Source organism: Bombus bifarius, unplaced genomic scaffold, assembly GCF_011952205.1.
Source record: "Bombus bifarius isolate JDL3187 unplaced genomic scaffold, Bbif_JDL3187 scf7180000007990, whole genome shotgun sequence".
Classification (NCBI taxonomy): Eukaryota; Metazoa; Arthropoda; class Insecta; order Hymenoptera; family Apidae; genus Bombus; species Bombus bifarius.
In genome coordinates, this window is record NW_022884371.1 from 201,125 (window position 1) to 224,752 (window position 23,628).

At 35.1% G+C, this 23,628-nt stretch overlaps 1 protein-coding gene across 2 annotated transcripts; it reads right to left on the minus strand.

Annotated features, from left to right (window-relative positions):
* Positions 1 to 1,605: 1,605 nt before the first annotated feature.
* LOC117205450 (baculoviral IAP repeat-containing protein 6) lies at positions 1,606 to 23,557 on the minus strand. 2 transcript variants are annotated; one of them, XM_033443836.1, is made up of 51 exons: positions 23,284 to 23,557; positions 22,357 to 22,676; positions 22,021 to 22,265; positions 21,608 to 21,947; positions 20,025 to 21,516; positions 19,783 to 19,957; positions 19,493 to 19,711; positions 18,981 to 19,404; positions 18,781 to 18,904; positions 18,549 to 18,699; positions 18,245 to 18,469; positions 17,915 to 18,169; positions 17,560 to 17,833; positions 17,312 to 17,473; positions 16,659 to 16,964; positions 15,477 to 15,773; positions 15,149 to 15,363; positions 14,902 to 15,058; positions 14,638 to 14,829; positions 14,330 to 14,544; positions 13,992 to 14,245; positions 13,729 to 13,907; positions 13,464 to 13,651; positions 13,241 to 13,385; positions 12,785 to 12,944; positions 12,315 to 12,684; positions 12,116 to 12,239; positions 11,873 to 12,037; positions 11,608 to 11,771; positions 11,298 to 11,535; positions 10,920 to 11,220; positions 10,663 to 10,838; positions 10,380 to 10,581; positions 10,085 to 10,312; positions 9,484 to 10,008; positions 9,140 to 9,410; positions 8,746 to 9,005; positions 8,368 to 8,650; positions 7,908 to 8,293; positions 7,693 to 7,836; positions 7,421 to 7,598; positions 7,202 to 7,347; positions 6,885 to 7,127; positions 6,578 to 6,796; positions 6,270 to 6,491; positions 4,874 to 6,202; positions 4,570 to 4,790; positions 4,241 to 4,480; positions 3,979 to 4,167; positions 3,775 to 3,909; positions 1,606 to 3,687 (listed from the first exon to the last, which is right to left on the minus strand). In XM_033443836.1, exons 1-51 carry the CDS (start codon positions 23,468 to 23,470, stop codon positions 3,403 to 3,405), a joined length of 14,145 nt encoding a protein of 4,714 aa, XP_033299727.1. In that variant the 5' UTR covers positions 23,471 to 23,557; the 3' UTR covers positions 1,606 to 3,402. The 2 variants fall into 2 exon arrangements, with proteins under 2 accessions (XP_033299727.1, XP_033299728.1); XM_033443837.1 differs by lacking the exon at positions 16,659 to 16,964.
* Between the last annotated feature and the right edge of the window lie 71 nt (positions 23,558 to 23,628).

Genomic DNA, 23,628 nt, shown 5'->3' on the forward strand with positions numbered 1-23,628 from the left:
AAACACGCGTCTCCGAATTTAAAATTAAATTCAATAGTTATAGTGAAAATTCGAAGGGCAAACTTCGTCTTTTTCATCCTTGGAACACTCGAGTCAGGGATGAAGCTTCTTCTTCCTCGTCTTTCTTGTCTTTCTGCGCTATTATATCGATTTTGTTATCATTTTCGTTAGTATTATTTTAGAAAAGAATTTTAGCTTTAATTATTATTCTCGCGATATAATGATCATACCCACGTTCCAATATTCTGTATCCAGGTGTGACCAGTGACATAAAATCGTCTCCTCTAGATTTCACGCGGCAGCTGGACGATAACGGAACATCCGGCGCTTAGACACGTGACGGAGGAATACGCTAAAATAGATTGCGTTGATAGCAGTGACGGGGGACGAAGTATGCTAAAATGATTACGGATGTGCAATGACGCGTTCAACGATGGGCTTGCTCTCGGCACTGATTTAATTGTACGAAACTACTCGGCGACACGCACTCGAGCGGATGCGCACACATCTGTGCTGCGTACGCGAACTCTACGTGTCACCGTAGTGGCATCGTTTAATATAGAAACTGGCGTGTTCGTATCAGCGTCACGGATGAAATTTCATAGCATGTTACGGTGGGCAAGGTTATAAATCAAATCCACCCCCGTGTATGCTCGGCCATACGCTTTTTACCCCTTCGTGCTTTCTTTCTCCCTCTCGGCGATCGGTATTCGAGATATCATCTGTTTCCTTTTTCGTTCGATAATCAACTATGAATCTCACTTATTCCCTGAAAGGTAATGCTCACAAAAATATTTTTAATTTATAAGATTTCAATTGTAAACATATATTTAATAAAACATATTAGTATACAGCCATCTTAAGGTATACAACAAGGTATTAAATATGGTTCCATACTGAATGTTGGGCTTTGTCAATATAATGAAATCATTCACTGCTTACATACTTTCGTGAGCTCTGCATAACTCATACTAAATCGCTTTCACTTGGCTAGTTTTCAGAGATACATCGGATGAAATTTAGACGTGATTGGACTGTAAAAGATAGAACTTCCAAACCATGCTTCAAGAGGATTCGAATTCGCATCACAGTTTTAATTTACAGTTGCAAGCCTCCTTCTAGTATATAACGGATGCACGTGTTCACCGGTTTCGTAAAATTGCAGAAAATTTAATATTTCACCGGAAAGGGCAACGCGTGAATGCAGTACGAAAGAAAACGGGAAATGGTTTCCTGCCACGGCCCCCGACCAATATAGAAACCCGTGACAAATTGGCACGGGAATTGACCGGAAAACTCACGATTTTTCTAATTTCGCTGCGAAGAATTTCGACATAAATCAGATCGCGTTTGCACTTACGGAGTTTGCAAAATGACCAGTATACGTTTCACGTGGAAAATTATCGGATAAATCTTGCTCCTTACTTACGAGAGAAGAAAAATGCAATTGGAAAATAATAATATAATAGCGATATCCCGTACGAAAATATTTGCGATATTAAATAGACATCTCAGTTTAAAAGAATGTTTCAACGTCGACAGGTGGGTGTATTCGAGGTTTTTTACGTTAGAGGGGTTACTATAAATAAACGATATAAAAGAAAGTTGAGAATAGCGTGATAATAATCGTTTATTATAAATAACTATTAACACGTTGTCTTGTCGGGTACATCATCATCTGACGTGTTTTGTTTCGCTTCGTTCATTGCTTAGGAATCCATGCAATAGTATACGTTACAATGGAGCATTTTATCCAGTTACTTAGGAATTACAAACATTTACTTTTAATGCGATTATTCGTGTGACGATTATTTACAGATAGAACGATCATCGGTACTGGCGCTGTAATTCGACCAGTAATTTTACAACTAACCGTAATTATTCGCTGATAAGAGAAATGGGACAATACTATACGAGCAGGAATCCAAGCGAGATCGCGTTTTGAATCGCGACAGCTTGGGGGATTACTGCGTCTTCGATAATGCCGGTTATAATCGTCGGTTTCTTTTTTTCCTTCTTTTTTTTTTCTTAATTATATCAAATGCAACGGTATTTCAAGTTATTCGAATGTCCGTAGTTTGCCCTCTTTAATTTATGGAAAATTACTGGATTTAATACCATCTTTTCTTCCGTTCTCTTCGCTCTCAATCGGTTTGATACATTGAAATCTTCTAAAATAGAAAAAGGAAATGGAAAAGGACAATACAAAGGAAAAGATAAAAGAATGCTTGAAAGAGAAAAAAAATGTATCGTCGCTCGATATGCAGATCTCAATTCTTTTTAAAATGAAGGCTGTTCGATATAAATCTGGTCTTCTTGTTTTTTCGATGAAGTCGTCGAAAGGAATTCGGTATTGAAAAATATGCAATCGTTTTTAAGCCGAACACGTCATACTATTATTTCCGGTAAAAAATACAATACGGACCGTAATCAATACAGGCACGATAAATATTAAATCACACTGCGCACACGTATCAAGTGCTAACTGCATGATGCGTTATAGAGCAATTTTCCGCATTGTTTTCTACTCGTAAATCGGGGGCAATGCGACGCTGAGCTAAACGATTGAGACGATTTTGCAAGGAAAAAATACAGTGAATAGCAACGAGGAACGAAACGAAATGTTATATAACGGAAAAGCGATTCGCATAAAATTACGTCGTATAGGTACATATTCCACTCATATTTACGAGTGACTGTTACGCTGTTTTTCTCTAAATAAAGTTCATATCGTTGTTTCGTATTGTTTTGCGTTCATTATCAACATCGTCTCATTTTGCTGGAACACATGTCGTTTAAAGTCAGTCGCATTGCTATTGGGGTGAGCGGGGAGGGGGGATTACCGGCTACGTAAACGAGGAACACGTATAATAAATATCGAATAACAGTTGTTACTTATGATAATACGAAGTAGTAGAATGCAGCGTACATATAGCATAGCAGTTGCCACAGAGAGTACCTACTACGTACGAGTTTGTCACATTCATACTAGATTTTATAATCACTAGATATTCCTTTTCCTTTCTTATCGATTCAGCCTACCCATTCATTTCTTTCATTCCTCCACACTCATTCTTCGTATCCATTCTACTTTACCGGTTCTTTCGTCTCGTCTCTCGCGCATTTTTACTTTTTTACCGTACCTCTCATCAATATGTATCTCATACACGCACGCATACATTTATTCCCTTCGTTTCTCGGATTTTCATTTTATCGATATCGTCATGTGTTCAACGAAAAGATACAATAATCTTTCATTCACCTAATCATCCGTCAATAAACTGAAATTTGCCCATGTACTAGGATTTCCTTTCATCTTCGGTCCGTCCGTTATTTGTCCGTCATAACACAAACAATATAGACTTTTTAAAATGTCCAACAATGTCTATTAACATCCTTTAGCTATTCACACACTTTTGAAACCATCTTCTCCATCTCAACGTCCGTGTCGATGTCGTGGTGTACGTGATTACTAGCACTGGCATTGTTAATAGTATCGACAGAGTTAGTAATTGGCGTGCTGGTTGGAGGTAGCATTGTCGCTGATGGCGTGTCCAAACACGGGGTGCCAGGAGTGCTGGTAAGTTCGATCGGCAAGTCTGGTGACGCGAGTGGTTCCACCAAATCCTCTAAACCTTCAGGAGTTGGCAGTTTACTCAGTTCTTCTCTCAACAAACTGTAATGTCTCTGTAAGATAGTATAAAATAAGATTGCAACACGTTACCCTAACATACCTAAGTTGAAATAATAGCATATGTAAAACTAATTAATTACCCTTAAAGCTAATGCGTTCAAAGAAAGAGTGCGGCCAATCCTGCGATCTGATCCGTATAATTCCATATCCCTTATCCATCCTTCTAGTTGTGCAACAATTTCGTGCCTTTTTATCCAAAAGTGAGTGTGTATAACCTATAGTCGCCAAACACGAATGTAAGAATCCAGTTTTTGCATGATATGCGAATATCCAAATGTAATTACCTCTTTGAAACAAGGACATGGATTACGTATTTGATCAAGCATCGCCCACTTAGCAGTAGCCTGACAAATGTTCACATTGTACTCCAGACTAGATTGTGCCCCACTCGCCGTACCTCGTGATCGTTCGTATCCTGGTTCGTTGAAATAAGGTTCTGATACCAAAATCAGCGATTGTATTGATACTAAGACCTGTTTTAACATTTAGTTAGTTAGTGATCCAAAACGCAAACTTGATCTACGCTTTATTAATATTAACACTTACCTGCAGGAAACTACTAGTATGCGCATTCCATTTTTCTTCAGGACGACCGTGCCAAGTATTCAATACACTCAAGCAGACTTTTCCATCGTTGTACAAATTTGGGTTAAATCGTACGGTATGACGACCTGTAGTTTCTAAGTTTATTAACATCGGACTGTTAGGATAATCCGGAGGAAAGTACACGTCAAACTCGAAACACCCGTTGGCATATGGTGTTTCCTCCGGCCCTGTTATGAGTACCTAAAAAAAGAATTTCAATGTTCACAATACAAAGTATAATTAATAATTATGTTACGTTAGTTATTTGTCTCATTCATTCATGTAGTTACCTTCATTACGTCTAATCTATCTGTGTCGCACCTAACGAAAACACTACTACTGTACGACAAAGGTAGCGCCGTAGAAAGTGTGACAGCTTCTTGAGCTAATCTCTTGACCCTCATGGGGTGACTTCTTTCGCCAGCTGCTCTCATGGTGGATTCAAAATGATATGAAACAGCAAACTTATATCCACCAGCTTCTGGATTTTCAGTAATCATCTCATATGTATCTACAATTGTAAGTAATATATTAACATAAAATAATATATGTATATAAAAAATGATAAGATCTAAAAGAAACACATTTTCTTACCAAATTGTAAATTTTTCATAACTTCTATGTATCGTTGTTCGATAGAAAGCAGAGGTAATTCTGGAGCTGTGGGACTTGGACCAGGTAGTTCTTCTTCGATTCCTGACAATCTAGAGGTAGCATTTTGCACTATAGTAGCACTCTCTTGAATATCAGGGATCAATGTCGCTAGACCTTCGTCTTGCTCAGTATCGTCAGGATACTTGAATAACGTCTTCGACTTATTACTCCTAGTGCGATTAATCTTGTGAACGTACGTATCCACGCAAACTCTCATACCGGATAAAAGTGATACAACGGATGGATCGCCAGACTTTCCGCCTCTAGGTAATAAAAGCGGAACTAATTGATTTGATAAAGCCATAGCTCTGAGCAGTTGCAATACTGCTCGATACAAAGGAATGTGCCTCGCCATGTCTAACACCGAATCGTTTCTCAAATACGAAGATAGGGCTGGAAGTAAACAGGATCGGGCTAGTAGATCGGGAAAAGATGCTGGCAGTTCTCTTTGTGTTTGTCCACCGGAGCCAATGTAACTTGCTAAAACTTGCAGTAATACTGTAACGTGCTCTTCTTCGGATCTCTGTCGCATCAAAGCTTGTTCGACATTCCACGACTGTTGTGTAGACCCGGTACCAAATCCTGTACCTTTCGCCCAGTACAAATGCGAATTATCGTCGCTACGTCCTGCTTCACCCTGGTTGCCAACTACTTTCTGCTCCGAATTTTCGTTCTGGTTCGTTTGGTGGGTAAATACGGCTAAACAATTCAACAACAGAAGCATAGCACCCACTTCGATGGTTGTTTTACGTAAAAGAAGACCATCGTCTGTGGTCGCAGGTGTAGCATCAAGTAATTGCTTTAACACTTGGAATGGCAAGGTTGGTAACAACGCAGCCAACGGTGACGTTAAAACGTCTCCACCTTCGCCATCGTCCGAAACGCCTAATGCAAGACGTAACAAACACTGTGCTCGTTTTCGGTCTCTTAATAGTACTTCCGCATAACCTGGAAGTCTGAGGAACAAACCAAAAGCAGCAAGGGAATGTGGTGGCACGTAAGCAGCCGGTGATGATGCCCATGAAGAAGAGTTATTTCCACTTTCTTCCACGACTTCACAAGCATCGTCGCTGATTCCTAATTTGACCCACTCCTCGTATGTTTGTTCTGGCGAAGGTAACGGGACGGGTGGTGGTCTAGAATCCGGATACACAAGCGGTAAATGTCGAGCTAACACCGCTAAACCACCACCTGCGCTGAACACTCCTAATGAACTTTCTATGCTTCTATAATTTAACAACTCGCTGTCGTTTTGTTTCGTTATGTCATCTGGAAGATAAGAGAACAGTTATCTATAAACATTCCTCCAAACTAATGACTTTCACTTAATACATACCTTTTGAATCTTTATTACGTTGACGCAATATAAGATGCAAACAAGGTTCTGATAAAGATATTCCGCTATCTTCGGCAATAGCCAAAAGCTGAGCAATGGTCAACTGCGGTGGTAAAGGAGTATTTGGACGTGATGAATGTATCAAATATTGTTGATTAGTAGGATTGGTAGAATTCTGCTGAACATTATTAGTCGATGCTTTGCTCGTACTAGCCGCTCCGTCTATTAATACGAAATTTCAAGTAGAATAATTAAAATTTGCTCATATGTCATATATTATAATATATCATAAATAACGAATGACTTGCCAGAATTTATTCGCGACTTTCTTATAACAGGACCACGAGCTTGTGATCTGTTAGATGCCTCTTTAGCCCTCTTGTCTTTCGCTGTATTTCCCGCAGCTACGCTAAGAGTATCTACTATGAAAGCCATACCAGATTCCCAAAGCTCTCTAGATCGATTATTATTCGTTCCAGTTTCATTGCCCTTATATGTATTTGGCAACAATAAAAAAAGCCATGTACCTTTGAAAAACATTCCAAATTTTATTAGAACCATATTGAGCATATGATTATTACTAATTGAAGAAAATAATACTGAAACTTAACTCACCAGAGACTTGTTGTAATATATCCGCAACAGTTGATTGAGTAGACATGTACAGTAATTGATGATAATGACCGAGCGGATGAGCTGGATGCGGTGGCATAGCCAACATGCTATAATTGACTGCTGTATTTGAAACTTTCATCGGTGCATCGGAAGTTACAGACACTAATACCTTTTCACCTTCCAATAATAATTGCAAAATCAGTCGTCTCGTGAAACCCGAAATTCCATGAAGATAGCGCACATCTGTCCGACAAAAAAGTTGTATACTACATGAAATAAAATAAATCTAAACTAAATTAAAAATAATCGTCTCTTACTGGAAGTTGTTCGTTGTTGAGAAATAACGTCGGTTAATAACTCGGCTAATAACTTTTGATTTTCAAGATGACACCAACAACACCTAGATAAAAATTTAATCATTGCACTTTCTAATGATGCATATGATATACTTGTTTTAGAACATCTGTAAAATAAAAATCTTTTTAGTATCAAATTTTCTTTTATATTTGTACCATAAATGAAGTGTGTATAACTACCTCAAAGAGGATAAAGATGGATTTTCTACAGGTCGATTACTGAGAAGTGAAAGAAGGGGTAACCAAAATCCACGTCCTTCTTTACCAAGCCAATCACGCATTCTACCTTCCGAGCAGACAAGGGTCAAAAATTCTAACACCATTGCTATACTTTCCGGTTCTGTCATACACAACTCACCTAAATAATGATCATCATAATACCGTTTATAAAGATTGTAAAAAAAAAGTTATTAGATTGTAAAAATTACAACTTTTCCAAATAACACACTTACCAACATAATTATTTGTATCCATGGAACTTTCACCAGCTTTATCATTATCAGTTAAACTTCCTAAGTTACTTTGACAGCTACCCTTCGTTGATATTCGTCTACTTTGCGGTTGCTCTGGTCGTGAACTTTCCAGATTACAAAAATCTACATAGAAGTATCGCCCTTTAGAAATTTGTCCAATTCTAGAATAATAATCTCACAAAATAATCTCTCACCGATAATTAGCATTGTCAACGAAGCAGGAAGTCCAGAATCAATCAATTGTTGAATACCTGGTGGAGACCGAGCGGCTGCAGCTACAGTAAGCAACTGCCCTTCTGTTAAATTTAATCGTTTATATTCTGATAACACATAACGATAGTACCATTCTTCGCCATTAAATTCACTCTTCCTATCATCTGTTTGACTCTCTCTTTCCTTACGATCATCCGATATAGATGCAGAATGATCTGTTGCCATATTAGGTACCAAAATTCGTACTCTTTGAAGAAGCAAAGGGAATAGTGAGGGTCTCACGTAGCAAAACGCACAAAGAGCAGAATCAATCGCCTGTTTTAAGGCAGAACTCGTTCCCAAAACCAAAGTCCACTGATACAAAGCACTAATTGAAAAGATAGCTTATATTAAAAACTATCAAATGGAAAAAAAGTTAAATATATCGAGAATACAACTTACTTAAAAAGTTCGTCGGTCAATAAAGCCTGTAAATCATAATTAAGATTTTGCTGTTGATGTGCTTCCCATATAATAGAAGACACACAATGAATATATACAGCAGGCGGATTAATAGCATTAGGACCATTACTGGGCCGAGAAATTCCATTTACTGCTGATGCATGGAGCCACGATAACACCGCTGTCATACGAGCTTCCGTGCAAGAATCTTGAATGGAACATAGTTGCTGCAATAATTCTACAACCAATTGGACAGTTGATGTTTCTTGTGTAGTTGTGGCACCTGTAAAATACCAACCGGTTCGATTTCAATTCATGTATTCAGAAAAATACACTTGAAAAAAAAAGAATAGAATCGATTCCCAAGAAAAGCAGTACCTTGAAAGAAAGAAGTAGACCTGTTGTTGAGTAAAAGACCAATGAGTCGAAGTCCAAGCTCTCGAGAATGTAAGCCTAGTTGCAAAAGAACCCTCTCCAGATTGGGAGTAAAAAGAGATGGTGCTGGGAGTAACAGAAGATTACAACATGCCTCAACCAGTCCTTCAACTGAAGCCGCAGAATTAAGCACTTTAACAGCAAGATTGCTGTTCAACGTGCTTACGGATAGACATTGATGCAACAATCGCAACCAACCCAAGCTAGACAGATACGTTAAATTGATACGTAAAATTGTATTTGGACTGATGAAATCATAGAAGTGTTCGCTTCACAGTGAATACGATTGAAAATTATATCAATAAATGTACGATTTAGGCAATCAGTAAATAATTACCTTGTCTTGGTAAGTTGTTCTTCGTCTATTGTATCGTGATTCGTTTTTATTTCACCGAATGCTGTGGTACCTAATAATCTAATCTGACTTAAACTTATATTTCTTGAGTCGCGCGGCTTGTATAGTCGTACAAGTACAGATGTTGCTACTTCTGGCTGAGATAAAGTGATACGAATAAATGTCAAGCCTGCCGTAGGCATCGGTGGACAAACAGGTGTTAGAGGACTGTTACTTTCTCTCGAAACTTCGATAGCCACAGCCGACGGACACGCTATAAGATAGTAATATTATAATATCAAAATATAGCATGTACTGTCCATTAATATTGTGTTTATATATCTTACTAGCTAAAGACGTAAGATGCGGTTGAAGTTCCACTTTTCTCAATAATATAGCACAAGGTAAAGTGATCGCAAGATCAACCCATGCCTCATCAGGGAAACAGTGATATAACCATGCAGCTGTCCTGGCTCGCTTATGTGGCGTGGAATTTTGTATGAGAACATCTGCCGGTTGTGCAGCAGGATTAAACCAAGATATAATACCCAAAGGAGCAAAGTTTAATAATCCATCTTCATAAGTCTCTAGAGTATTCATGGACTTTTTGCTACTTGAAGACGCTACTGGTAACACATTAGGAACATTCGAAAGATGTTCCATTACTAATGCAATCACATCAGGCGAAGCAGAGTTAGTGTTGCCACTGTTACTTGATTTTACTAAATTTTCACAAAGTACTTTCACTCCACCCATCGCTGTAAACATTGCCAATGATACTTCATTGTCCAAAACCCTTAAGATATACCAAAGAAGAGGCTCTGACAATTGCATAACACCCAACTGTCGATTTAATTCTCTTTGTTCACATGCTGCAAAAATATAACATATTAAATATGAAAACATGTTCCTCCAGAAATTGAAATTCCTGAAAATAATGTGACTTACAAGAGGAAAGGTATTGATAAAGTGGATTGAGAACTAAAGAGCGATTGCTTGCTTTTTTAGTAAGAGTAGTCAAAAGTTGAAATGTAGCGTCTGGTATCGAAGCGGGATCACCAAGTTCAGTTGCTGTTCCTGCACCAGCACTTTCACCTAAAAGCATAGCTAGAGATGAACCGGTACTATGGCCTAGAGCTCCTAGCAAACGCATCATGGTAGGTTCATGTTGCAAAACTGAAAATCATAACATTTCATTAATTAATATTTGATTAGAACAAACTTATTGCATTTTGATACATACCCGTATCTGCAACACATCGTACACGAGGTTTATTAGATGTACATTGTTGTAAGCGTGATGAAGACTGTTGTTCTGCAACTTTACTTTCATCCGTTTGTGAAATATTTACTTTCATTTGAGTATCATTGATATCAATATTTGCATCGAAATTTGTTTCACATAGATCGATTCTTATTGGGCCGTCAGATCGACCTGGGCAGGGCTGGAAATATAAAATATTGTAATATGAAAATAAATTCTAAATATCTATTCGATATGAAACATTTTAAACAATAATGTGTACCTCTGGTAAAGGTGTTTGAATAAGTCGGTATACTAATTTAATAAGAGCTACGACTAAAGTATCCCATGATGTAGGATGATCTTGTCTGGTATCTCCACCGAATACACAAGCAAATAAACTTCCAAATCCTCCAGATGAATTTGCTAAATCACCAGTGCCACCACATTGAGCTCCAACTGTTATAAAACGGGAAAATGGAAAATGGAACTATATGACAATTCAGTAATATGATACTTTATATTGGTTCATAAAAGTACCTTCAGAACCCCTAACATAAGTAGAAACTAGCACTCCAACGCATTCTGTTATACTCATTGCAGTTCCTAAATCTGTGTTGGTAAAATTTAGATTTGTTAAGGATGTTATAAGTTTGTACTGTGCGTCTAAGGGTCCTCTTCTTGTAGACAGAGCTCCACCAGGTTGTACAAGTTGATATACTACCCATAGCAAGAGTTCCTTTAATGCATTCCCTAAAGTACTGCCAGGCGTAATCACGTCGCATCTCATTTTTAATCTAACTAAAAAATATTGTAGTGCTTGGCAAACAGTAGGTCCAGCCTAAAAATCATATATTGAAATACGAAATTACAGAATATTGCAAAGTATCTAATATTTGAGAAGGCATATCAACATACCATAATATATTGTTTGTCCATAGCGTTAACATTTAATCCGCTTCCAGAAAGTAAACGCAAAAGCATAGGGCCCATGTTACGTTCTTTTACAATACATCCGGCCATACCACCCAGAAGACCCTCTAGTGGTTGTCTACTATTTGCAGCTTCTGCAGGATTTGTCTGTAACGGTTGATTATTTGCCAGAGTCAAACATTGGAGAGCGAGACACCAGGCTCGTAAAGAAACTCCTGGATGCCTACAAATTGATTTTTATTACTGAAAACTTCAAATAAAAAATGATTATTGTTAAAATGAATTTTGTATTTACCAAGATAATGCAGATATAAGATTTGAAATAGCTGTTGAACTTAAAGGTATAACAGGTGTAAGTGAAGGATCAAATTGATTTGGGGAATTTGATTGTTCTGTAGAAGCATCTAAATTCAATGTTAGCCAAAGTTGAAGGATAAGTTCCAGATTTGTTTCCACGCTCTGTTGCGAAATAGAAATAATTTTTAGTTTACCCTTTAGTTCACTGAGTATAAGTAGTGGATATTATATGAGTAGTAGCGTTGCTGCTTAATTAATATTACCTGTAAATATAATTCCGCGAATATTTTGTCAAAACATCTCGTTAACATTATTAAACTCGAAAAAGTTGTGTCAGGCGAGTTCCAAATGTCTTGACTTCTCTCATTCCAGTTAGGTTCTGCTTTGGAAGTTGATTGTTGAGGATATCGACTTGACTCTGGTGGAACCTTTTATATAAGAAAATAAAAATAAATTTTATCCAAATTATGCTAGAAATAAATATAAATTAAACATCACCAACTTACATGTATTGTGGTACTTATACTATAAGGTAAATTATACATGCTGAACATAGACAATATCCTTAGTGATAACTCTATTCCCATTTCCACCCCATATTCCAATCTTGCATCCATTGCCAAAGAAATCCTATAAAAATTTTCAGTTAATTTAATATTTCGAACAGTTGAATTATATTCAAGTATTTACATATATATTACATACCCAGATATGTCTACATTCTTAGGTAATGGATGACCTTTCTTCAACGTATTTCTACCACGTTCTAAAATATCATCTAAGAAATCTTCAAATTCACTGTCATCAGACTCTAAAAGGGAAGGCAAAAATCCATTGGACTTTGATGTTGATGCAGCTGCAGACATCACCATTATACCATCTTGAGCATCTTCTTCTCCTTCACCTTCCGCAAATCCTTCATCATTACCAAGTGGAACAGTAGTATTACTTGTTTCAGCAGCACTAACATATTCTTCTTCTGGTGTTCGACTCTTTTCCGTAACAAGAGATTCGAAGTTTTCCTCGGAAGGACTTCCTTCATGAGTAGAACACGTTTTTGGAATTAATTTTCCACCTGCAAAATGATTAATGAAGACCAAAAAGAAAAATACATATAAATAATAGATATTACAATCGTATTTCAGAGTAGTAATGCAATAAAAACTGTATTATACCTTCTAATAAATCCTGCAAAAGGCACGAAACTGCATGCGAAGACCAGGCCGCGTCAGAAGTACCCGTTGCCAATCTGACTAATTTTAGGAGCTGTTCTTCACTCATAAGCTCACACAAGCTAATTGCAGGACGTGTAGATATCACTAGCCTAGCGACTACCTATATGGTACATGATACAATAATTCAAACAGTTGCCCCATAAAAAGCATAAAGCTTATTATATATTAAAAATTATCAACTATATCTACAAGCTAGTAATGTTTTGATTGTAAATCATAGTACTAAGCATTGGTACAAATAGAGCATTAATGAACTAATTTTATCAGTTATATTTCGTTTATAAATAAATAATATATAATGAAGATAAAATTTATAGTACTTTTTACATCAAAAAAGAAAAAAGGAAACAAAACAAAAACTCGACAAATACATATCATATTTTTGAATTTCCTTACCTTGCAAGCTAATAGGAACATATCCACATTAGCAGAATTATATAAAATAAGAGCAATGAGCCCACGTGCAACAGGCAAAACATGTTGATGTGATAAGTTGGATATATATTCAACATCCGCGTCCGTTGTTTCCGATTTACTGGAACTTATATAATACATTTAAGTTATTATAAAATCTTAAAAAGAGATAGATGAAACTGTTATATAAATTTCCATTACAAACCTTGCGTTTGCTTGTGATTGTAAACTACGGGAAGTATGTTGTGTATCACTTTTGCGAATACTAAGAATATCTTTGAAATGCTTGGCAGAATTTTGTCTTAATGTTTTCTTAAAAAACTGCTCCTGCGATTTTAATGTTGCTTTCATTTTACTACACAATGAAGCAGTATGTGAAAGATTAGTCCACCCCTTTAAAATTCATACAACATATTAATTCCTTAAATGCTTACTATATTTATTACTATAAGATGAGAGTACTTTCATACCTGCGATGACGTATGGAACACTTTTTTTGCTTGCTCTAACTCTTGAAGTTGTTGCTTGTGATGCATTATATGTTTCTGTAATTTTTTACGATAACTAAAAGTTAGAGAACGATTGGCATTACCATATTTCCTCTGCATTGCAGATTCTCCTTGAATAAATTCCCAGCGAGATGATAAACCTTGTAAACGAATTTTTATGATAATCAACATTTAAAATGTTGGTACTACCATCTATATGAAATATTCACGCGTATATGTAGTACCTTGTTCTTTAGCTTTTTCATTATTCTCTTCCAAGCAAGTAGGTGGTATCGCTATAGTATCCAAACATACTGACAGGAAAAGCAGTACCCAGCCAATAAGTGTTACGTCCAAGTGATTTGTATCTGATGTTTGAGGATTTGACAATGGTGCCAATAATTTGCCTAGCGTTCGAACCATAGCATCTATTACAGAAGATCTATTGACGCCAGCAATCAATGATTTACGTCCGAGAAGTGTTAGCAAAATAAATACTCTAAAAAATTAAACAAGGAATTTCCGATTTATATAACGTTTTTAATTTTTATTAAAAAGTTCTAAACACTACATATTGTCGTACCTGTCTTGTGGAAATATGTGCGTAGATGAGGACGAATAGAGATTAATTAAAACATTAGACAAAAAATTTCCCCACCAAGGTTGATGACCAGCCATACGTGTTAGAAGTGCAACCGCTTGTAGTTGTAAACGCGGAGCTGGTGTAACAACACAAATCGAATGAAAAAACTTTTCACAAACGGTTGGTGTAAAAACATCGCATATTGATAACGGTATCTAAAAGAAAAAGAAAAAATATATATATACAAAATTCTAAACGATCATAATGTCATATATACAATTATAGTACATAAAAATTAAGAAACATACGCTAGGTATTGGACCAATTTCATATACTGCAAACAGTAGAATATCGAGTAAAGTTTCTCCAAGGGCTCGCAATTTGTCAGTAGGTGCATTCGCTAAAGACATTGTAGGTATGGTTCGAGAACCTTTCCACGATTCCAATCGTCTCCATACACCTCGGACAACATTTAGTTGATGTTGAAACATTACGCATTCCTATAATATTCAACATGTACATTTTTTATGCATGTAATGAGTCTTTATATTAAAATACTTAATTTAACTTACTTGATAAGTAGCCAATATTTTTGCAGATGGCTGTTCTTTATTTTCATTAGGTACTTTATTAAAAGAAAGATAGTGTTGCATATGCATAACATTAGTAGTTTCTGAACACAACAGTGGATCTAATAGGCTTTTTAGTTTTTCAGTAGCTAGGCTAAATCTAGAAGAATAAGAGAATAAATGTTAATCATAAACTGTATAAAACATAATAAACAAAATTTATACTTCCAAACAAATATATTGTAAGTACCTGCACTGCACATCTTCTGCAAGAGCTGACAATATATTGCACTGCGTATTGATAGTAGCTTGCACATTAGAATCAAAGGTGTTGTCGCAAGCTACTGAACTACTATTTAATTCCGCATAATCTTCTCCAGGTAAGACCATCATGTGCCCATAGAAAATTCCTAATGGAATTTTACACATTGTAGGAGACATTCCATACCGACCTATGATTATAATCTGAAAGCAATAAGACAATTTTTTGTTATAATATAAATGAGTAAATAAATTAAGCTAAATGAAATGAATAAGTTCTTTTATTATAGTAAAATATAGTGAATATTATTAAATACCTTTAGATATCTACAAACAGGTGGTGGTTGAAGATCACATACAACCAATGACCTATTTCCAATATCACCAGCAACAATGAGTCGTGTACCATCAACTTCTTCCTTTTTTGTCCATATATCTATAGACAGTGATGCTAAATCACTGCAGCAAGGAATAATCAAATCCGTAAGTAATACAGGTGATCCAAAATCGAGAATAACAAATCGGCGAGCACCAGAATGCATTCGATCGACCACCAGTGCCTGTTGTGGTGGCCAACACAATAATCTTCCCCATGGGAATGTAACATCTTTTCGCTGTAATATATACAGATAATAAAGAGAGTTCTTTAATAATATTTATTTTGATAATTGTTAAACATCTACTTCGTTTCTACTTTGTTATGAAATGGATCATAATCATTCAAACAAATACATGAAAATGCAAAAATAAATCAGTTCATCTTACAAAACAGTACATTAAGACTGAATATTTGTAAGAATTAGAAATTTGGGTAAAATCATTTTTTTAGATATCGCTCTATACAATTCACTTCCACATTCCATACATTTCATGGTAAAAATAATTTTGTTATTCAAATTATTCCTATATTCTTACCCAAAATTTCATGGTGTAGGAGGGAATATATGCGTTTATATATATAACATTAAAAGCATTAAGTAGGAATCAATTCTACATGTCTCATTTAATTAAATCTATAAAGCAAAAGTGTATGCGCCCGCGTGTAAGTGTGTTTGTGTATGTGCGAAATAAAACTGGAAACGATATTATACTTGCAAAATTAAATCATGAAAGTAGATGTAGACAACCTCGTATCATTAAAATATTTGCTCGTGCGTGGAAATCAAAACAAATCATTCAGTACAATAAGACCTGTGTAACTGGATAGCGTTTTTATCACACCTATGTTTTATAAATCTTGTAGATAAATATAAATGGGAAAATGTGCAATATGATAATATAATATGAAAATGACATTTATGTTAAATGCATGGTATCCTAAGGCTGTCATGCAATTTGCAATTTATGTATCTAGCTTTGTATCTGACAATTAACGAAATTATATAAACTCAGTTACAAACAGCATATTAATAAAGCTATAAAAATTTATGGTAACGACAGGAAATCGTCGAACTGAGAAACAGAAAGAAAAAGTGCAATTTTTCATCTATGTAATCTACCTTTTTAGAATTGCTGTCTTCAACTTTGTTTATAGTAGTATTGATATTTTGTACAGACGATTTTTCTTTCGTTACAGTAGAACTTAATATACGTGAAGTAGGCATATCATTTTGTGTATTATGCCATGTCTGATTGTTGATAGGCATATCGTTAGCTTCATCACAGTCTGATTGATCATCAGGTGTGAATATCAGTTGTGGAGCAGGGTTCTTTAACATTCTTCCTGTACATAGACTAAGTAGATCGCTTAACATAGGTGTTGGCTTAGCCTGAACATCTGCTCCTAACGATCCAGCATCCAAGTTCTACAATGTACAATGATTTCTATCTAGATTATGTTTCCTCTATTTGAAAAAACATCTATACCATTTAGGTTTAATGTTCAATGCTAAATGATTGTAACAGCTTTAACCCTTTTAATTAAAAAGCAGAAATTGGTAAACTCCCTGTTTCGTTTTACCATGTTGCTTTGTAGATAACGTTTGTTTGTTTTTACTAATGTGAGTATTGTCACGTTTACATAAAATTTGAAATAATTGCATGCTCCATGAAATCGTTAGATTTAGAGTGTAATAGAAAAAGGAAAACAGAAAAGATGTAGGAACTGTTGATATATTAATATAAAAAAGGTAGATAGATTACGAGAACTTACGTAAGTGTGATGAATGGTTTTGATGTCAGGTACACCATTGTTATTTGTAGCTGTGCTATCATAAAGAGGTGCTCCAATATTACTTGTATTCATGCATGGGTCAATTTTCTCCATCTTGGTACCATCAGAAGCAGCAAGACAAGTGAAGTGGAGAGGCTCAACCTGAGGTTTTACAATTTTTATCCATTTTTGTAATCAAATATTATTGATATGCTATATTCTAGTTCTTCATAATATCAATAAATCACCTCTAAAAGTCCTTTCATATTATGATTAGCACATAAAGCCTTCAACTTGCTAGATACCACAAGTTCACTAGTTGGATGTGTAGGCAGTGTAAGTAGGTCCCTCAAATCAATAGCATCCTGAGAATACATGGAACTTGATGAAGCAGCTGACGGTCCCGTCTGTTCATTAGCTACAGCTGACACATATGTGGGAGGTATAGGACTATATTTGGGAGGCATCGGCGATTCCAAGTCGAACAATTCGGTCTCAAATGGAGAATTATACAAACCAAATCTATAAAAAATTGGAAACTTCTGTTGATGTTGTATTAAATCATTTCAATAAAACATATTACATTAAGATATTTAATCATACCTTGTCGCGAGTAATAAATGATATGGATTTACACGATTCGATATTTCAGCAGCTATTTGTTGTATTAAAGAAACACATTGTTGAGCAATACTGTGATTTCTATCTCGTATTAAAGTTCTATTTATTAATAATTGTAGCCAACGTAGCGAACCAGCCCATTCAACTTCTACTATTGATGGTAACAACATTACTAAAACAGACACCAAAGCTTCGTCGAAAGATTGAGATGGAGGATCATTCAAATTATAAAAACCACTGAAAACAATTTGTAGCATTATAGAATAAATTTTACGTATTATTTACGCAAAAGTTATTGCATCGTTAACTTACATATTACAAAGCATAATTAATTTTATACACTTGTGCGCTATACTTCGACCAGCATGCAAAAGGCAAGTTCTTAATAAATTAGATAGCCGTGCTTGTACTGAACGAATTGTTTCCAACTGGAAACTTTTTATTTCGATATTATTTTGATTGTTACGAAGTCTCGTCAATCTGATAGAGGCTATCCATACAAGAACATCTAATGCCAGTGATTGTGCAATAGGCGATCTGTAACATTTCAATGTGTTATAACGTTATGCGTATAATAAATATAAGTAATACCATTTATAATTGTTATAAAACTTACTTATCAAGCGTCTCTAAACAAGCAACACTTAATAAATTTTCAAAGCAACTTTTAGATTCTAGCATAGCGCATCGCTGCGCCCTTTCATTTGGTATATTAGTAGGATATACTGTTCGAACGGTAATTGATATTTCATAAATACAATCACAACCTTAAATAAATATGGAGAAAAAGGAATTAATCACAGGAGTTGATATATATATAATAAATCAGTAAGAAAAATTGTACCTACCGATGTAAACGTCTAATTTCTTATTACTTGTACCTTCTACAAATCGACGCACTTCGACTATCCTCAACTTTTTAGATGTAGGAGGTTTGTTGTCTGATGAGTTTGTTTTCGATTTTGGCGTTGCCTAGAAATAAAGGAAAATGACATTTATCATGTATATTGTATTTAAATTTCAATACGCACTTTAAATAAGTACTTACATTATCTTTCGTAGGATCGATTAGAGCCTTCATATGAACAAGAAGCGTTCTGGCTTTAGAACGAAACAATTTTGGGCTAGTCAGTGTAACACAACCAGAACGCCAAGATAAATCCAAACTACGATGTAAATCAATCGGTCCACATAAAATCTCCGTATTATGTTGCCGCTGAAACTCCTCTGTGACCACAGGATTTTCTCCCTTCTGCTCATTACCTATGTTAAAATCTATTCTTTCATCCACAGGAGTTAATAAAGGCTCATGATGACCAATTCTTTTAATATTTTGCTTTAGTAAAGTAATTTGAATTGATGGCAATTCTTGACAAACTGAATGCAAACTGTACCGTACATCTACATGACCAATACGTCCTGCAGCACTTCGAGGGAGAGTCAATTCAAATATGTGCTCGTCCCAAGTATTTCTATAATTTATAAAGTAATCAACAAAGATAAAATATAAAATAAAATTATACTTTCTAAATATCTGTATATATCTATATTTATACATACCGTTCATTATGTAAACGCCATGTACGGGTATGGTGTTGATCTTCTGACTGATGAAAATGCTGGGGATGACGACGCTGTCGTTGAGCTTGCATCATTTCATTCCAACAAGGAGGAACGGTAGCACCATATGCGGGAGAGTGATGATCAAATCGTGTCAATTCATAAAGAGAACGTAAATCCGAATACGAGAAATTCAATTTGTGCGAAATTAATTGGTCTCTAAAAAAATATAATATTTCATGTTTTAAAATATTTTTACATCGTTATTTTAATTTCATCTTTAATCTTACTGAAAACTAGATGACGTTGACGTGCTAGGAATTGTACTTTTATTACTACTTTCTTCAGTTGTCATCATATTAATATCCTCAATATCCTCTTTGTCTTCCATGGAATCTTCTTCATCTGCAGTAATAAAAAAGTGAAGAGCGCCATCACTTGTACATGCACACAATCTCTCTAAGCCTGGAAAGATTATATTGTACAAAAATAAAAACTATTAATAGAAATATGAATAAATATTACAACTTACTGGTACAATAAGTTGCAGAAACAAACTTTTTGCCTTCTACTCTTGCTTCGGTAATAGTTTTTAATGAATCTAAATTTAATACTCTGATAACACCATCTCTGCATACTAGAGCTACTTGTCCTATAGGTGCTGATGCACTTGAATTACTAGTAGAATTTCTACTAAAATTTTCATCAGATGGTGTATATTTATTTTTCTCTTGAAGAGGTAAAAACACATGTTCAACAGGAGCTTCATCTGCAGATAACTCTCGTTTTGCTACTGGTTCAGAAAATACTTTTACCACTTGCCCCGAAAAATCCAAAGCATACACAAGTAAAACGGTATTTATATTATTTATATCATCAGGTATTTTACCATTTATTAGTCTATCAGACTGTGTATCATTATGGTCCCAATACACATAACCTTTCTGTGCGAAAAATTCGCTATCTTCATCGATATCCATCTGATTATTATTTGAAATTAACGAATCTGTGTTATCTGTTGTAGGACACATAGCAACATACAAATGTCTTCCATCTTTAGATGGTTCAATGTGTGTAATTTTAACAAAATCAGGGGCTTCAATACGTAATGTCTTTATAACAACTGGTTCAGTCTTTGTTATTTTCATAATATCCAAACTTTTCTTATTCGCAGTTGTTAGATCAGATGTTGATGCAAAATGTTCTGGACCATTTATAGGATTAAAATTGGCATCAAATGAACTGGATGTTGGGGGTACTGTGATACCAATTGGATTTGAGTAGATCCCATTGGAAGATGATGCAGTAAGAGCAGATGTTGGAAAAATACCATCAAAATGTGGACCAACTACCTCTGAATCTACATCCTCTATTACTGGAACTTCATAAAAAAATTTACCAACCAAAAATTCTTGATATAAATTTTCTTGACGTTCACCGTTTGAACTAGCACTGGTGCCTGTTCCAGATAATGTCTTTTTAGCCTTAGAATCCTTAGTATTATCTTCTTTAATTGATTGTGTTGCAATTTTGTGATGAAAATCATAAAATACTAAATAGTGCAATCTTGATGGTGTGTATTTATCACCTGCTACCTTCATTATATCTAAAGTGTCACTGGTAGCACTATTTACACTGTTCATTGCACGAACGAGAGATGATGAAGCTAGATCTGCTGAAGTAGCCCACACATTTTCTAAAGTCCTTAATTGTGATGGATTACTAACTGTCACAGTAACAGCACACACTACACATGGCCTGATTTTAGAGTCTGATGTCTCTACAGGTAAAAGCGTAGAACCAGATATTTTTGCTTCACTGTTTTGAGATACGGGAGAACCTACTACAGACAATGCTGTGACTTGTACTTTATGAGAACCTGGATGCTTAAAATCAGAAAGGGAATCTGCTTCTGAATTAAGTGTCCTTAAATATGATGTCAAATTTCTTGTGGAACCAAACTGAATAGAGTCTTTATTATTTATTTCTTGATCTATAGGAGCCACATAAAATGATACCTCCCTCTGTAAAAAATACATTAAATGAGAATACTTTTACATGAAAAGCATCAATTAACATGTTACTATTATCATTGTTATAATTATTATATATTACCTTTAATTGATTTGTTACATTCCAGACATTAATAAAACCTCCACTGGAAGCTGTAGCTACAAGGCCACTGACATTTGTAGTGCTAATTACATCTACAGTATCACCAGCCTCACGTGCAGGAGCAGTAGCAAGGATAACAGACAAAGGAACATTTTGTGTATATTCTCCTTTGACAAATGGACATGCTGGAGAATGACGTTCATGTTCTGACCAAGGTTCGTCTGTTGGTTCCCAACAAACTAAACACACATTACATGTAAAACACATTATCCTATCGTCACCTGTTGCATTTGGCTGATGATAAAAACCAGCCTGAGCCATTTGATCTGGTAAAGCCCATCTAAAGAACAATATACATATGATAAATCTGTTCAATTATTATCCAATAAAAACCAATAATTTAAGTGTTATACTTGTAATTCATGTGTGGCCATTTTGAAAAAGTATCTCGACGTGTAGCTTCACTAAACATTAATGCTTTATCAGCAGGACCTCCTTCTAATGGCAGACCTGGTAATAGGCCATTTAATCGTTCATTAATGGCAGAAGCAATTGGCAATGCCGGAATATATCTGCTTAATCTCTTCAATTCAGTTACTAATCCTGAACACACAAGTTTCAGAGAACTGTGTGGTAGTTCCAAACATACTGTATTCCACTGTTGAGAACAAGATAAATTAATATTTAAATAAATATAAGTTCATTCAGTAGTTCAAAATTTTTGGTATCTATTTATTTGTTATACATACTTTTTGGGCCTTAATTCCCTTTTTCTGGTTTGCTTCTACTGTAAACGTTTTACTTATTAATTCATCTTTTACTTCTTGCACATGATCTATTCCTGGTAACTCTACACATCGTAGACACTGATATAATAAAGTAGCTTCAGAAAACAATAACTCCAATTTTACAATTTCTTCACTTCTTGAAACAGGTGTTTGTAAAAGAGTGTCCAAAAAGAGTACACCATTATAATCACTACGTACTCCAATTCCTCTTCCATCTGTATATAATATTTTATCTACACCATTTGACAAATATGTACCTTGAAGTCTTCCATTTAATTTTCCTGTAAAAATAAAAATTATTATATCTAATTACTTTAATCTATTAAAAAAGATTAAGCAAACAGAATTTATTTTTTTATCAAAGGTGAACTTTAAAAATATCAACAAAGACAACACAAAAAACAAAGACATTTATATAGCACTATAAAATAAATATCAATAGATATCTTGTACAATTTACATTTTCAAAAATTATTATTACATAATGATTGGTACAACTGTAGAAGTTGATATACTTCTTATAAAGACTACAAGACTTTAATCAATCAACAAATAGCAAAAACATCTTCCCCAAAAAGAAACATGATTGTAAATGGAGTAATAATAGGAACAGTTTAGAAGATAGTCAAATGACTCTAAGAACTTGGTTATATCTCAAACGGTGATAAACAAATGATAACGATTAGTTAATAATAAAAATTGATCATATTAAAATCTGTGAGATTATACAAGTTTGAGTCACGCCTGACGTTTTGTACGCGTATACGACCTTGACCATGAGGCGTGATTGAATATTACAAATCAATTACCTACAAGATTTTTAATATAATGATTTATCATGGATATGAAATTCTCCTTTATAAGAAACAAACGAATCGAAATGCTTACCGGATAAAGAACTTTTTTGCAAAATTACTCCTGAGTTGACATCAAATACATATACTTGCGCACTGCCAGTGGTAATTAGTAACACATTTAGATTAGCATGATAAATTATACTTTTACACTCAGTATCCACATTTAAGTAACCGTCTTCCTTTAATAACCACAGATCATCATCAGCCATTTTGCTCATACAGATTACAATTCTCAAAAAATTTGCCTAATGCGCGAACATCACAAAAAACATGGCGTACTCATCACCGCCATCTTTGAGTAGAACGTCAGCAAATCGCTCTGAAGTTAGCTAATAACCGTCAAACGATTATTCCGCGCTAACGATACATCATCGAT